The following is a 16,035-nucleotide window of genomic DNA, read 5'->3' on the forward strand; positions in this document are numbered from 1 at the left end:
GGGAGACTGTTTATAAACAATAAAATACCTTTTATTTTATACCAAATAAATCCAGCATATGGAATGTAAGAATAAAACATATATAAAATTTCTATGAAAGCATCAGATGGTTAATATATATAAAGCATTCCAAAGTGTATAGATGACTGTTATAACAACTCTAATGAATATGCTATATTGTAGTTAAATAGATACTAGAGTGTCCTTTTTAGAGACAATGTGTATCAATAGTTGCAATCCTTTGCACGATCCACACAGGTATAGCTATTGGCTTTAGATGCCGGCGTCCCGGCCACAATAATTAGTTCAGAGTGAACTGGAGGTTTAATAATTACCGCCTGTAACTTTCACAATTGTGAATGAAGTCGTCCCTCCTTTCCTGGTGGTGAGGCTATCACCGCCCCGGGCGTGATGTGCCGTGTGTCCGTAAATGGATAGGAGTCGAGGGGCTCACCAATCGCTCCCGCTGAGGTGATAGAGCTGTCTTCCCTCTCCCGGTGTTGAGGCCGTCACCGCCCCGGGTGATGTACTTCGAGGGTTCGTGAGTGCAGCCCGCAAGAATCCTGCTGTCAGTATACTGTAGTGTGATGGTATTCAGCAGCCAGGCTGACGAGCGGGTAAATGGCCAGCAGCAATACAGGAAGGTGCTTACTGATGGTAATACGGCAGCGGGATCTCTGTATATGATTTCAAAAGCCAAGTCGGTCTTATCCCGGTGGACCAGTGCACTACTAGATGTCCAGTGTAGTGTCATCTACAGTGTAGCGAATCTATCTACATAATCATAGTAGCAGTTTACCTTCTAGTTTACGGAAATAAACACCAAGGCGAAGCAATAAACAAGTTTATTTAAGGTTAATTATCCATACAAGTAACCGATTTACATACAGAAAAATACAGATTTTACTCCTGAGCTATTGGTAAGTTTCTAAAAAATATGAAAGTAGAACTGACGTGTGACAGCAGTATAATGAGACCCCTGTACTGAGAACATTAGACAATGACAAATTACATGGACATTTACAGCAGTCTCCCGTGGCGTGAATGACTGGCTAGAAGATGCTGTAGCATGGCGCCAGCAGTCCTGCCCACACGTTTAATCTGTCATACTTTGTTGTGGGTGTTATCTGCCAAGTAACAATCTCCTCTATCCATGCGCTCCCATTTATTGCAACTAAGTAGTACTAGTTTTCTTTGTTCTTATACAGATTAAGGCCTCATTCTATAAACACTGGGGTTAACTACACATATTTGAAGGAATTAAGCCATGCAAGCAGGTATAAACCCTATTGTTTTTAATGGCCTTATACCCCGTGATGTTATACCTACTGTTCAGGTGTATTGCATTATCCTGAATTATTCCATTTACTTGGGCTTATCACAAGTAAACGCATTGGGGAAGCCTATGTGACCTCAATAACAATAGTTAAAATGCTCCTAACAAACATGTAAATGCAATGCCAGTCTGTCTGAGGATTTCAAATAACTAAACTGTGGCCTACTCACAGTGGGAAGCAGACATTGCTTAGCCTGAACCTATCAACTCACAGGAAGTAGATATTGCTTATCCTGAACCAATCATCTCACAGCAGGAAGCAGATATTGCTTGAGCTGAACCAATCAGCTTGCTAGTAACCAGTGACATCACTAGCTCCTGGTGAATAACCAAACTTTGAATATTGCTTCATCCCACACATTGGCTGCCTTCCCTCTGTTTTACTGAGAGATGACTGCCTCCTAATGAACGGAGATGTTGCAGGGTCATACCACAAAAGGACCAAACATGACAGGTTTATTTCAGAAGCATATAAATAGGACACTTTACAGAATGTAGTGCTGCTACAGCTAATGATAACTTGTTTCTCCACTGCCATATTGTCCTGTAATCCCTTCCACTGCTAAAGTCTTCAGGCCCACCTCACTAAGGTATTTCCCAGATTAGGAATAATCACCACCCAATGGTTTTTGAAACTTTTTGACCAGTAAACAGTAAGAATAGAAGTATCTGTAGCCACTGTGTGCAGATGACAGGCCAGGAGACATACGTTTACATTGATTTTTGTAAGTCTATCGTTCCCACTCCTGTGCAAGCCCAGATAAATACAGTTTCCCCACTTGTAGCCTGCCCTATCCAATGCTCACAGCCACACAAGTCGAGGAGTAGGAAGACCAGAGGGGGGCCGCGAGGAGGTCCGCATTGTATAGAATAATAGCAGATGGATAATATAGCACATATTACATCAACATAGAGAGTTCTGCCAGCCCCTCATCTAGTCTTTATACAGCAAAACGCTCAAGAAGTGAAGACCATCTGCTACAATCGCTTCTCTGGCAGGGCTTCAAGATAAAGGGGGCACATTTCAGGAAGGATTAAAATACAAATTATTTACACTTGTTTATTGGAATAGCTTTTAAAAATGTTTACTTTATTTACCTTTTTTGTTTCAGACCCCCCTCCTCCATTTGTAGTTGCTATGTAAACATTTATGATAATACAGGTTGAGTATCCCATATCCAAATATTCCGAAATACGGAATATTCCGAAATACGGACTTTTTTGAGTGAGAGTGAGATAGTGAAACCTTTGTTTTTTGATGGCTCAATGTACACAAACTTTGTTTAATACACAAAGTTATTAAAAATATTGTATTAAATGACCTTCAGGCTGTGTGTATAAGGTGTATATGAAACACAAATTAATTGTGTGAATGTACACACACTTTAACGCACAAAGTTATAAAAAATATTGGCTAAAATTACCTTCAAGCTGTGTGTATAAGGTGTATATGTAACATGAATGCATTCTGTGATTAGATTTAGGTCCCATCACCATGATATCTCATTATAGTATGCAATTATTCCAAAATACGGAAAAATCCGATATCCAAAATACCTCTGGTCCCAAGCATTTTGGATAAGGGATACTCAACCTGTATATGCAAATTAGAAGACAAGTTAAGCATATAACCCCAAGACTGTAAAATTAAACAGAGCTCTGGCGCGATCTTTAGGGAGAGTATTAAATATTCTTTGATTTCTCAAAGCTACTTTTTATGATCTCACCCATATATACATTTGGTGTTAAGAGAATATTGGCAGTTTTGATTAACAGAAAATTAGTTTAATCAAAGATATTACAATAATACCTGATGTGAAACTAACAACCTTTAGGGGAGATGTACTATGCCGTGATAAAAGTGGAGATGAGCCATGGCAGCCAATCAGCATTGACGTAACATTTATAATTTGCATTCTATAAAAATATACAGAGCAACTGATTAGTTGCCATGAACAACTTCTCCACTGGCTCACTTCTCCACTTTTATCACTGCTTAGTACATGTCCCCAGTACAGTATATGGCAGCAATGTTGTATAGGAGCACAATTACCCATAAGATAATGCAGTGGTGTAAGTATAACTAAACTAACCTGTAGCATCCAATTGCATTTGCTTTCATTGTCTAATCTCTACTAGAAACCTGTCTGTTACAGTATAATTGGCTGCCATTTATAACAGTGTCTGGTCTTGCAGTTATTGGAGCACTAGTTCTCCAGCAGGATCTGGAACAGGTTATGGTTCTAGTTTATCATTTTAACATCTGTCTTTTTGCATATAATTGTACACACTTTCCACCTTCTAAGATGGGTAACGTGTTTATTAACAGGAACCATCTACATTTAAACAACAAGACAAAAAACAATTCGTGCATAAGACATGGATGTTCCCCACATATTTTGGTAGAGGGATAATATGGGATAATATGATGTTTGCATCTAGTTATTGCTAGAAACGCACTGGTATATATGTTCTGAAACCCCATCCTGTGTTTATAATCATCCGTAAGCATGTAACCCCTCCTTATGTGAAACACACCGTATTAGCAAAGACTGGGCATGGGAATAGCTTGGCTCTACAACCATCACCTCCATACATTTGTTTAGGCTGGAAGTGTAATATTTAATGCAGACATCCATTTAGGTCTATATAGAAATTGTCTGATGGACAAAATCATTCATGTTACCTGAACTAGCAAGACGGCTGCATAAATCATTAATATGTACATATACACACAGACGTATGGCGTTCTACCATCCTGAATTATGGCTTCAACTGTGTTGTGGCCACTGAAATAACCTTACTTTTGATATTGCTCATACCATTACCCTAATCATAACCAGAAAGCTGTAGTGTGTAGACATATTTAGACTGCTTTATATAGTGGCTGGATGACCTGTTAATCAACATCATCATTTCAGTGATCACTATAAGGAATAACATTCCCGCTACTGGAAATGTACGTAGATCAGAAGTCACTCTGGATCTCTGTAGCTTGCACTCTGCCTGTGGCCCTTAATGCAGTCACGGAACTCCTCAGTCACTTCCAATGGTGTTACAGGTTACATTAGAGGGAACATTATTCCATATAGAGGTCTGCTCTTTGCAGAACCAAATTCTAAATAATACTGGGATTTGGGGGTTTTAACTGGGTGCAACTCTGTCACCTTAATAGAGACTGCTTCTTCTGTGCAGCTCAATACCCAGTCCAGCTACAAACCACAGAACTGTATATGATATTATAAGACAATGCACAATCTTTTTTTCACAGACAGTTATGGGAGTAAGAAAGAAACTCAAACAGAAAACACCTCTCAGGTTCCCTGTAGGCAAATACCAGTCAGCAGCTTCCAAGTAAGTCTTTTTCACCAAAATGCTGTACATCAGAGGCAGGCATTATGTGGCATTCAAACTGCTATGAAACTACAAGTCCCAGCATGCCACTCCAGTCCTGGCAGTACAGTATATGGAAACTTATAGTTATACAACATTTAAGAGTCACAGGGCAATATATACTATATCCCAGCGGTCGGGATGCTGGCGGTCACATGACCAGCCACGGCATCCCAACATTGAAGATCTGGACATCGCAGGGGGTAAGTATTTCTACCTCCCGTATCCCCTACCCTAACCCTTGGGGGAGAGGGGATCTAGGACTAACCTACCCCCACTTCCTCCATGGGCCCTAAGCCGTACCCAGATACTCACCTTCATAATGTCAGACGTTGGTGATGCTGCGCCGGTGTTGGGATTTACACACATCACGTCACAGGATGCCTAGTCATTTTCTACGTATAGTAGTTGGTTTTTAGTGAAAAATGTCAAAATATAAATGTGTTGTACCTGCCGCCATTACTCTGGGGTTTGGTTATTGCACTTTAGTATTAGAAGCTACATCAGATTAAGCACATGTCACAAATCAAAGTTTTATATTATTTGGAACGTCAGGGACACCCTGGGTTTAAGGATAACACAACTGAAAAGAATATAATTGGTCAAATACTAAAAGATTACGTCCTGCTCTGAATGTGGGAGATTTCAAGTACTGGAAGCAGGAGCTGGAACGCATCTTGGATATAGGAAGCGCTGTTCGATGCCTGGTATAGAGAAAACACAGAAGGAAGGAATGGATCAGAGAACAGCGCACCTCATACAATCTACAAGGATAAGCCATCCTCCATTCTTAACTCTCCCTGCTTACACGCACTGGAAGAAGCCATTGCTACCGGATAAACCGATACTGACGGTATGAAAATGCGCCCTCTCAATTCCCTAGCAACCGTTCACATTGCTTAGCATCTTTTGATTCTTTAACTCAGTTTCATGGATATTGGTTCAACTTTCATAATAGCTGTCTCCAGTTGTGTCACCGGTCACATGATCTTACATATCTATTTGTTAACATACATGATCACTTACATTAAACATATTGTTACAGAGGCCTTTTAGCTGGTTTGGAAAGCAAACCCCTTTATGTTTATGGCTATGAAATCCTACATAACTAAATGCTCCTGATGTCTGGAATAATAAATACATGATATTAGTCACCCAGAGAGACTTACCTCTAGGAATACTCCAGTAATTAAAGGGTTCAGGATGTCCGACTTCTCTGATGCCTGTAAAGAATGTGCATATTAGAGAGCTACTATACCCTATCAATATGCAGCTGGCACAAATGACTTCACCCTTTCCGATCACTGTTCTACACAGTCACACATAACCCCATGTAGAAATTACAAATGACAATCTGCATGCTGCGCAGAGGGGTCACACATGTAGATTGTGTTGCTGTTTTTACTATTTTTAGAAAACACTTTCAGTATAATAAATAAGATTTTACTTACCGATAAATCTATTACTCGGAGTCCGTAGTGGATGCTGGGGTTCCTGAAAGGACCATGGGGAATAGCGGCTCCGCAGGAGACAGGGCACAAAAAGTAAAGCTTTTCCAGATCAGGTGGTGTGCACTGGCTCCTCCCCCTATGACCCTCCTCCAGACTCCAGTTAGGTACTGTGCCCGGACGAGCGTACACAATAAGGGAGGATTTTGAATCCCGGGTAAGACTCATACCAGCCACACCAATCACACCGTACAACCTGTGATCTAAACCCAGTTAACAGTATGATAACAGCGGAGCCTCTGAAAGATGGCTTCCTTCAACAATAACCCGAATTAGTTAACAATAACTATGTACAATTTATGCAGATAATCCGCACTTGGGATGGGCGCCCAGCATCCACTACGGACTCCGAGAAATAGATTTATCGGTAAGTAAAATCTTATTTTCTCTATCGTCCTAGTGGATGCTGGGGTTCCTGAAAGGACCATGGGGATTATACCAAAGCTCCCAAACGGGCGGGAGAGTGCGGATGACTCTGCAGCACCGAATGAGAGAACTCCAGGTCCTCCTTAGCCAGAGTATCAAATTTGTAAAATTTTACAAACGTGTTCTCCCCTGACCACGTAGCTGCTCGGCAAAGTTGTAATGCCGAGACCCCTCGGGCAGCCGCCCAAGATGAGCCCACCTTCCTTGTGGAGTGGGCCTTAACAGATTTAGGCTGTGGCAGGCCTGCCACAGAATGTGCAAGTTGGATTGTGCTACGGATCCAACGAGCAATCGTCTGCTTAGACGCAGGAGCACCCATCTTGTTGGGTGCATACAATATAAACAACGAGTCAGATTTTCTGACTCCAGCTGTCCTTGCAATATATATTTTTAATGCTCTGACAACGTCCAGTAACTTGGAGTCCTCCAAGTCACTTGTAGCCGCAGGCACTACAATAGGCTGGTTCAGATGAAATGCTGACACCACCTTAGGGAGAAAATGCGGACGAGTCCGCAGTTCTGCCCTGTCCGAATGGAAAATCAGATATGGGCTTTTGTAAGATAAAGCTGCCAATTCTGATACTCTCCTGGCAGAAGCCAGGGCTAGAAGCATGGTCACTTTCCAAGTGAGATATTTCAAATCCACCTTATTTAGTGGTTCAAACCAATGAGATTTTAGAAAGTCCAAAACCACATTGAGATCCCACGGTGCCACTGGAGGCACCACAGGAGGCTGTATATGCAGCACTCCCTTAACAAAGGTCTGGACTTCAGGGACTGAAGCCAATTCTTTTTGAAAGAAAATCGACAGGGCCGAAATTTGAACCTTAATAGATCCCAATTTGAGACCCATAGACAATCCTGATTGCAGGAAATGTAGGAATCGACCCAGTTGAAATTCCTCCGTCGGAGCACTCCGATCTTCGCACCACGCAACATATTTTCGCCAAATTCGGTGATAATGTTGCACGGTTACTTCCTTCCTTGCTTTAATCAAAGTAGGAATGACTTCTTCCGGCATGCCTTTTTCCTTTAGGATCCGGCGTTCAACCGCCATGCCGTCAAACGCAGCCGCGGTAAGTCTTGAAACAGACAGGGACCCTGCTGAAGCAAGTCCCTCCTTAGAGGTAGAGGCCACGGATCTTCCGTGATCATCTCTTGAAGTTCCGGGTACCAAGTCCTTCTTGGCCAATCCGGAACCACTAGTATCGTTCTTACGCCTCTTTGCCGTATAATTCTCAATACTTTTGGTATGAGAGGCAGAGGAGGAAACACATACACCGACTGGTACACCCAAGGCGTTACCAGCGCGTCCACAGCTATTGCCTGCGGATCTCTTGACCTGGCGCAATACCTGTCCAGTTTTTTGTTGAGGCGAGACGCCATCATGTCCACCATTGGTCTTTCCCAACGGGTTACCAGCATGTGGAAGACTTCTGGATGAAGTCCCCACTCTCCCGGGTGAAGATCGTGTCTGCTGAGGAAGTCTGCTTCCCAGTTGTCCACTCCCGGGATGAACACTGCTGACAGTGCTATCACATGATTCTCTGCCCAGCGAAGAATCCTTGCAGCTTCTGCCATTGCACTCCTGCTTCTTGTGCCGCCCTGTCTGTTCACATGGGCGACTGCCGTGATGTTGTCCGACTGGATCAACACCGGTTTTCCCTGAAGCAGAGGTTCTGCCTGGCTTAGAGCATTGTATATTGCTCTTAGTTCCAGAATGTTTATGTGAAGAGACGTTTCCAGACTCGTCCATACTCCCTGGAAGTTTCTTCCTTGTGTGACTGCTCCCCAGCCTCTCAGGCTGGCGTCCGTGGTCACCAGGATCCAATCCTGTATGCCGAATCTGCGGCCCTCCAATAGATGAGGACTCTGCAACCACCACAGAAGAGACACCCTTGTCCTTGGAGACAGGGTTATCCGTAGGTGCATCTGAAGATGCGACCCTGACCATTTGTCCAACAGATCCCTTTGGAAAATTCTTGCGTGGAATCTGCCGAATGGAATTGCTTCGTAAGAAGCCACCATTTTTCCCAGGACTCTTGTGCATTGATGTACAGACACCTTTCCTGGTTTTAGGAGGTTCCTGACAAGCTCGGATAACTCCTTGGCTTTTTCCTCCGGGAGAAAAACCTTTTTCTGAACCGTGTCCAGAATCATCCCTAGGAACAGCAGACGAGTTGTCGGCATTAACTGGGATTTTGGAATATTCAGAATCCACCCGTGCTGTTTTAGCACTTCTTGAGACAGTGCTAATCCCATCTCTAGCTGTTCTCTGGACCTTGCCCTTATTAGGAGATCGTCCAAGTATGGGATAATTAATATGCCTTTTCTTCGAAGAAGAATCATCATCTCGGCCATTACCTTTGTAAAGATCCGAGGTGCCGTGGACAATCCGAACGGCAGCGTCTGAAACTGATAGTGACAGTTTTGTACAACGAACCTGAGGTACCCCTGGTGTGAGGGGTAAATTGGAACGTGGAGATACGCATCCTTGATGTCCAAGGATACCATAAAGTCCCCCTCTTCCAGGTTCGCTATCACTGCTCTGAGTGACTCCATCTTGAACTTGAACTTCTTTATGTACAGGTTCAAGTACTTCAGATTTAGAATAGGCCTTACCGAGCCATCCGGCTTCGGTACCACAAAAAGAGTGGAATAATACCCCTTCCCTTGTTGTAGAAGAGGTACCTTGACTATCACCTGCTGAGAGTACAGCTTGTGAATGGCTTCCAAAGCCGTCTCCCTTTCGGAGGGGGACGTTGGTAAAGCAGACTTCAGGAAACGGCGAGGTGGATCTGTCTCTAATTCCAACCTGTACCCTTGAGATATTATCTGCAGGATCCAGGGATCTACCTGCGAGTGAGCCCACTGCGCGCTGTAATTTTTGAGACGACCGCCCACCGTCCCCGAGTCCGCTTGAGAAGCCCCAGCGTCATGCTGAGGCTTTTGTAGAAGCCGGGGAGGGCTTCTGTTCCTGGGAAGGAGCTGCGTGTTGCTGTCTCTTCCCTCGACCTCTGCCTCGTGGCAGATATGAATAGCCCTTTGCTCTCTTATTTTTAAAGGAACGAAAGGGCTGCGGTTGAAAAGTCGGTGCCTTTTTCTGTTGGGGAGTGACTTGAGGTAGAAAGGTGGATTTCCCGGCTGTAGCCGTGGCCACCAAATCTGATAGACCGACTCCAAATAACTCCTCCCCTTTATACGGCAAAACTTCCATATGCCGTTTTGAATCCGCATCGCCTGTCCACTGTCGCGTCCATAAAGCTCTTCTGGCCGAAATGGACATAGCACTTACCCGTGATGCCAGTGTGCAGATATCCCTCTGTGCATCACGCATATAAAGAAATGCATCCTTTATTTGTTCTAACGACAGTAAAATATTGTCCCTGTCCAGGGTATCAATATTTTCAATCAGGGACTCTGACCAAACTACCCCAGCACTGCCCATCCAGGCAGTCGCTACAGCTGGTCGTAGTATAACACCTGCATGTGTGTATATACTTTTTTGGATATTTTCCATCCTCCTATCTGATGGATCTTTAAGTGCGGCCGTCTCAGGAGAGGGTAACGCCACTTGTTTAGATAAGCGTGTTAGCGCCTTGTCCACCCTAGGAGGTGTTTCCCAGCGCTCCCTAACCTCTGGCGGGAAAGGGTATAATGCCAATAATTTCTTTGAAATTATCAGCTTTTTATCAGGGGCAACCCACGCTTCATTACACACGTCATTTAATTCTTCTGATTCAGGAAAAACTATAGGTAGTTTTTTCACACCCCACATAATACCCTGTTTAGTGGTACCTGTAGTATCAGCTAAATGTAACGCCTCCTTCATTGCCAAAATCATATAACGTGTGGCCCTACTGGAAAATACGGTTGATTCGTCACCGTCACCACTGGAGTCAGTGCCTGCGTCTGGGTCTGTGTCGACCGACTGAGGCAAAGGGCGTTTCACAGCCCCTGACGGTGTTTGAGTCGCCTGGACAGGCACTAATTGATTGTCCGGCCGCCTCATGTCGTCAAACGACTGCTTTAGCGTGTTGACACTATCCCGTAGTTCCATAAATAAAGGCATCCATTCTGGTGTCGACTCCCTAGGGGGTGACATCCTCATATTTGGCAATTGCTCCGCCTCCACACCAATATCGTCCTCATACATGTCGACACACACGTACCGACACACAGCAGACACACAGGGAATGCTCCTAACGAAGACAGGACCCACTAGCCCTTTGGGGAGACAGAGGGAGAGTTTGCCAGCACACACCAAAAGCGCTATATATATATCAGGGATAGCCTTATAATAAGTGCTCCCTTATAGCTGCTTTGTTATATCAAAATATCGCCATAAATTTGCCCCCCCCTCTCTGTTTTACCCTGTTTCTGTAGTGCAGTGCAGGGGAGAGACTTGGGAGCCGTCCTGACCAGCGGAGCTGTGAGAGGAAATGGCGCCGTGTGCTGAGGAGATAGGCCCCGCCCCTTTTCTGGCGGGCTCGTCTCCCGCTATTTAGAGAAATCAGGCAGGGGTTAAATATCTCCATATAGCCTCTAGGGGCTATATGTGAGGTATTTTTAGCCTTTATATAGGTTACATTTGCCTCCCAGGGCGCCCCCCCCCAGCGCCCTGCACCCTCAGTGACCGCGTGTGAAGTGTGCTGAGAGGAAAATGGCGCACAGCTGCAGTGCTGTGCGCTACCTTTAGAAGACTGCAGGAGTCTTCAGCCGCCGATTCTGGACCTCTTCTGACTTCAGCATCTGCAAGGGGGCCGGCGGCGCGGCTCCGGTGACCATCCAGGCTGTACCTGTGATCGTCCCTCTGGAGCTTGATGTCCAGTAGCCAAGAAGCCAATCCATCCTGCACGCAGGTGAGTTGACTCCTTCTCCCCTCAGTCCCTCGCTGCAGTGATCCTGTTGCCAGCAGGAATCACTGTAAAATAAAAAACCTAGCTAAACTTTTTCTAAGCAGCTCTTTAGGAGAGCCACCTAGATTGCACCCTTCTCGGCCGGGCACAAAAATCTAACTGGAGTCTGGAGGAGGGTCATAGGGGGAGGAGCCAGTGCACACCACCTGATCTGGAAAAGCTTTACTTTTTGTGCCCTGTCTCCTGCGGAGCCGCTATTCCCCATGGTCCTTTCAGGAACCCCAGCATCCACTAGGACGATAGAGAAATTAATATTGTAAGTGCTGTGAATTCAATACTACACGTAGATACTACCAGCGGGAGCCTCGCAGATATTTGTACCTAGGCAGGCAACACGCTCTCTGTGATGGGTAGAACAGGTAAAGCACTGAGTACATCACTTGTGGATGTTTCTTCTTACAGGCTGCTGTTCACTAACTACTGACCCATAAGAGAAATAACCAGTCAGCCGTCCTGTGTGCGTCCTGCATCATCTAAACAAGGAAATTCATGACTGGGTGCAGGCAATATTTGTGTACAGAGAGAGCACAATACCTGCATCTATTATATAATATCCCCACGACTAGCTAGGTATAATTAACAAAGAAATAAAATGTAATTTTGTCCTATAAGCAATTGCTAGTCATTGCCGCTCTTCCCGGTACTTACCCCTGCGGATGTCAGGAGAGTAGTCATCTTCTTCGATAGGTGTGACAGCTCTTTGCACAGTGCAATCGTCATTCTAGAGAGAAAATACATTCTTATAATACAGTAGAATAATACCCACATCTTCATTACGTGTTTTTATAAGAAGAATGCCATATTGACGTGGATGCCTGTGTAATGACCACCTTCTCTGGAGGGAAAATTGTGAATGTCTGACACCTTAGTACTCAGATGTCAAGAGCACCAAGAGGAGGTATCAGCGTTCTCAACACAAATGGACACAGCAACAGCTGTCCAAACATAACTCTCAACAACGGAATGTAGCAACATTTGGGGCATATGGATGTAGTGGAAATTGCAGAAGTAGCCTGGACACAAGTGGATGTTGCTGTCCAACCCACATCCATTACAAAGATGCTGAGGGACTGAGTATCTGACAATGGGGTATATTTACTAAGCTCCTGATTTTGACCGAGATGGTGTTTTTTCTTCAAAGTGTCATCTCGGGAATTTACTAAACTCAAATCACGGCAGTGATGAGGGCATTCATATTTTTTTGGAAGTCCTAGGAAAAAAATACGAATGACTACACCATCGGTCAAATACGCCTGGAATTTGGTAGAAATCGGTCATTTACTAAAAAGTGCAAATCACAAACACTGCCGACAATAGCCAAACACTGCCGTGTAAAAATACAAATCGTGAAAAAGTGCTAAAATAAAACAGACCTGCTTTTTTTTTACCGTGTTCGGATAGGCATGCACGGATCCATGAGATCCGTGCATGTTTTTCAGTGGGAAGCAGTGGGAAAGTGTTAAAAAAATAAAAAATAAATGCGTGGGGTCCCCCCTCCTAAGCAAAACCAGCCTCGGGCTCTTTGAGCCGGTCCTGGTTGTAAAAATATGGGAAACAAAGTGACCGGGGTTCCCCCATATTTAATCAAACAGCACCGGGTTCTGCGCCTGGTCCTGGTTCCAAAAATACGGGGGACAAAAAGCGTAGGGGTCCCCCGTATTTCTGAAACCAGCACCGGGCTCCACTAGCCAGATACATAATGCCACAGCCGGGGGACACTTTTATATTGGTCCCTGTGGCCCTGGCATTACATACCCAACTAGTCACCCCTGGCCGGGGTACCCTGGAGGAGTGGGGACCCCTTCAATCAAGGGGTCCCCCCCCTCCAGCCACCCAAGGGCCAGGGGTGAAGCCCGAGGCTGTCCCCCCCATCCAAGGGCTGCGGATGGGGGGCTGATAGCCTTTTTGTTAAAATTTGAATATTGTTTTTAGTAGCAGTACTACAAGTCCCAGCAAGCCTCCCCGCAAGCTGGTACTTGGAGAACCACAAGTACCAGCATGCGGTGGAAAACCGGGACCGCTGGTACCTGTAGTACTACTACTAAAAAAATACCCCAATAAAAACAGAAGACACACACCTTGAAAGTAAAACTTTAATACATACATCCACACCTCCATACACACATACTTACCTATGTTCACACGAGGGTCGGTCCTCTTCTCCATGTAGAATCCATGGGGTACCTGTTGGAAAAATTATACTCACATAATCCAGTGTAGATGGGTCCTCCTCTGTTCGATTTGTAATCCACGTACTTTGCAAAATAAAAAAACGGATACACGACCACGCACTGAAAGGGGCCCCATGTTTTCACATGGGACCCCTTTCCCCGACTGCCAGGAACCCCCCCTGACCTCTGTCTAAGAGGGTTCCTTCAGCCAATCAGGGAGCGCCACGTTGTGGCACCCTCCTGATTGGCTGTGTGCTCCTGTAGTGTATGACAGGCAGCACACGGCAGTGATACAATGTAGCGCCTATGCGCTCCATTGTAACCAATGGTGGGAACTTTGTGGTCAGCGGTTGACCGAAAGTAACCTCACCGCTGACCACAAAGTTCCCACCATTGGTTACAATGGAGCGCATAGGTAAGTACTACAGGTACCAGCGGGCCCGGTTTTCCACCGCATGCTAGTACTTGTGGTTCTCCAAGTACCAGCTTGCGGGGGAGGCTTGCTGGGACTTGTAGTACTGCTACAAAAAACAATATTCAAATTTTAACAAAAAGGCTATCAGACCCCCATCCGCAGCCCTTGGATGGGGGGGACAGCCTCGGGCTTCACCCTTGGCCCTTGGGTGGCTGGAAGGGGGGGACCCCTTGATTGAAGGGGTCCCCACTCCTCCAGGTTACCCCGGCCAGGGGTGACTAGTTGGGTATGTAATGCCAGGGCCGCAGGGACCAATATAAAAGTGTCCCCCGGCTGTGGCATTATGTATCTGGCTAGTGGAGCCCGGTGCTGGTTTCAGAAATACGGGGGACCCCTACGCTTTTTGTCCCCTTTATTTTTGGAACCAGGACCAGGCGCAGAGCCCGGTGCTGGTTGATTAAATATGGGGGAACCCCGGTCACTTTTTCACCCATATTTTTTCAACCAGGACCGGCTCAAAGAGCCCGAGGCTGGTTTTGCTTAGGAGGGGGGACCCCACGCATTTTTTTTAAAGATTTTTAACAATGTTTAATTTTTATGAAAGGTGCACAATGAAGCCCAGCACGGATCTCACAGATCCGGCCGAGATTCATTGTGTTAAAGTCGGCAGTGTTTTACAATTCACTCCCGTAAAACACTGCCAAAAAATACGAATGACATCGACATCGGTAAATACGAAAATGCAGAATACGACAGCTTAGTAAATTAGTCGTAATAAATTCAAAAAGTTGCAGTTTTACACTTTCGATGTCATTCGTGATTGAACTTTAACCTCATTCGAGAAAATACGATTTTTAGTAAATATACCCCAATGTGTATAGTTACTGGACACCTGACACCCCCACTGGCCTCCAGGTTTGGGTATTGAACTACTCCTTATTCAGGATAGGGTTGGAAATAAATTAATACTGTGAAACACTGCTATGTATTAGAAACATCAACCAACCATGTTTAATGCTTTCTAACATTAATAATACAAAGCTATTAGGCTTTGATATGATTTATTTTACACATTTCAATAAAACAAATCTTTTTTCCCCATCATGAAACGCTTACATAATTATCCATGTTACTGAAATGGGATTAGATAAATACTATAGATAGATATATGTATATAGGACAGATAATTAAGTCAGTTAGTTGCAATCATGCATATGTAACCTTTTGGGATCATGTTGCAAAACTGATGTCAGAGACACTGATTCCACCAGTAATACTTTTTTCCAAAACGACTGCATAACATGGGCTTCACTGGTTTGCTAATGTGTTTGTTAAAAAATTCTTGATGGGGGAGGGAAAAACAAGTTCTAGAAAATATTTTTCAATTAAACATCATAATGTTGCAGATACAGTATTTTGGATGTACCTACAGTGTTTCAAAAAAGAAATAAATATAGGTCAGGAAGAACTTCACCTAGTTCCTGAAATCGGTTTAAACCAAATATTTAAAAAAAATAAAAAAAAACCCACAAACAACACTTTTTTGTATTATGTGTGACTTCTTTAAAAAAAATCTGGTAGTATTCCACATTCTTGTTGTGCTCATTTGAGAGAGCTGAACCAATGCAGTTAATTCACACACAGAACAGAGAACTAGGGAGGATGGAATAGTGAACCTGATCAAAGGTACTAAAACTGCATCCGCTAAGACTCCACAAGCTCCTCCACTAACAATCCTATAGGACAGGAAAAAACCACAACTAACATTCTCGATCTTAAAGGGTAAACAACCCCAACACATTAAAAAGGCAATTCACAGAGAAACATATCATGGTTTAATGTCCTTCATGTTTATTTCAATTCAAAT

The 16,035-nt window shown here is 44.3% G+C and overlaps 1 protein-coding gene across 2 annotated transcripts in view; it reads right to left on the reverse strand.

Moving 5' to 3' along the window:
• Positions 1-830: 830 nt before the first annotated feature.
• Positions 831-16,035, reverse strand: part of FAM114A2 (family with sequence similarity 114 member A2) — a 165,530-nt gene continuing 150,325 nt past the window's right edge. For both annotated transcript variants that reach the window (XM_063928353.1, XM_063928354.1), the window contains exons 13-15: positions 12,231-12,303; positions 5,899-5,952; positions 831-5,433 (exon numbers count right to left, since the gene is read on the reverse strand). In XM_063928353.1, coding sequence (XP_063784423.1) covers positions 5,347-5,433; positions 5,899-5,952; positions 12,231-12,303 — 214 coding nt within the window. In that variant the 3' untranslated portion in view covers positions 831-5,346. The remainder of the gene's footprint in view (positions 5,434-5,898; positions 5,953-12,230; positions 12,304-16,035) is intronic.

Source organism: Pseudophryne corroboree, chromosome 6 (genome assembly GCF_028390025.1).
Source record: "Pseudophryne corroboree isolate aPseCor3 chromosome 6, aPseCor3.hap2, whole genome shotgun sequence".
NCBI lineage: Eukaryota > Metazoa > Chordata > Amphibia > Anura > Myobatrachidae > Pseudophryne > Pseudophryne corroboree.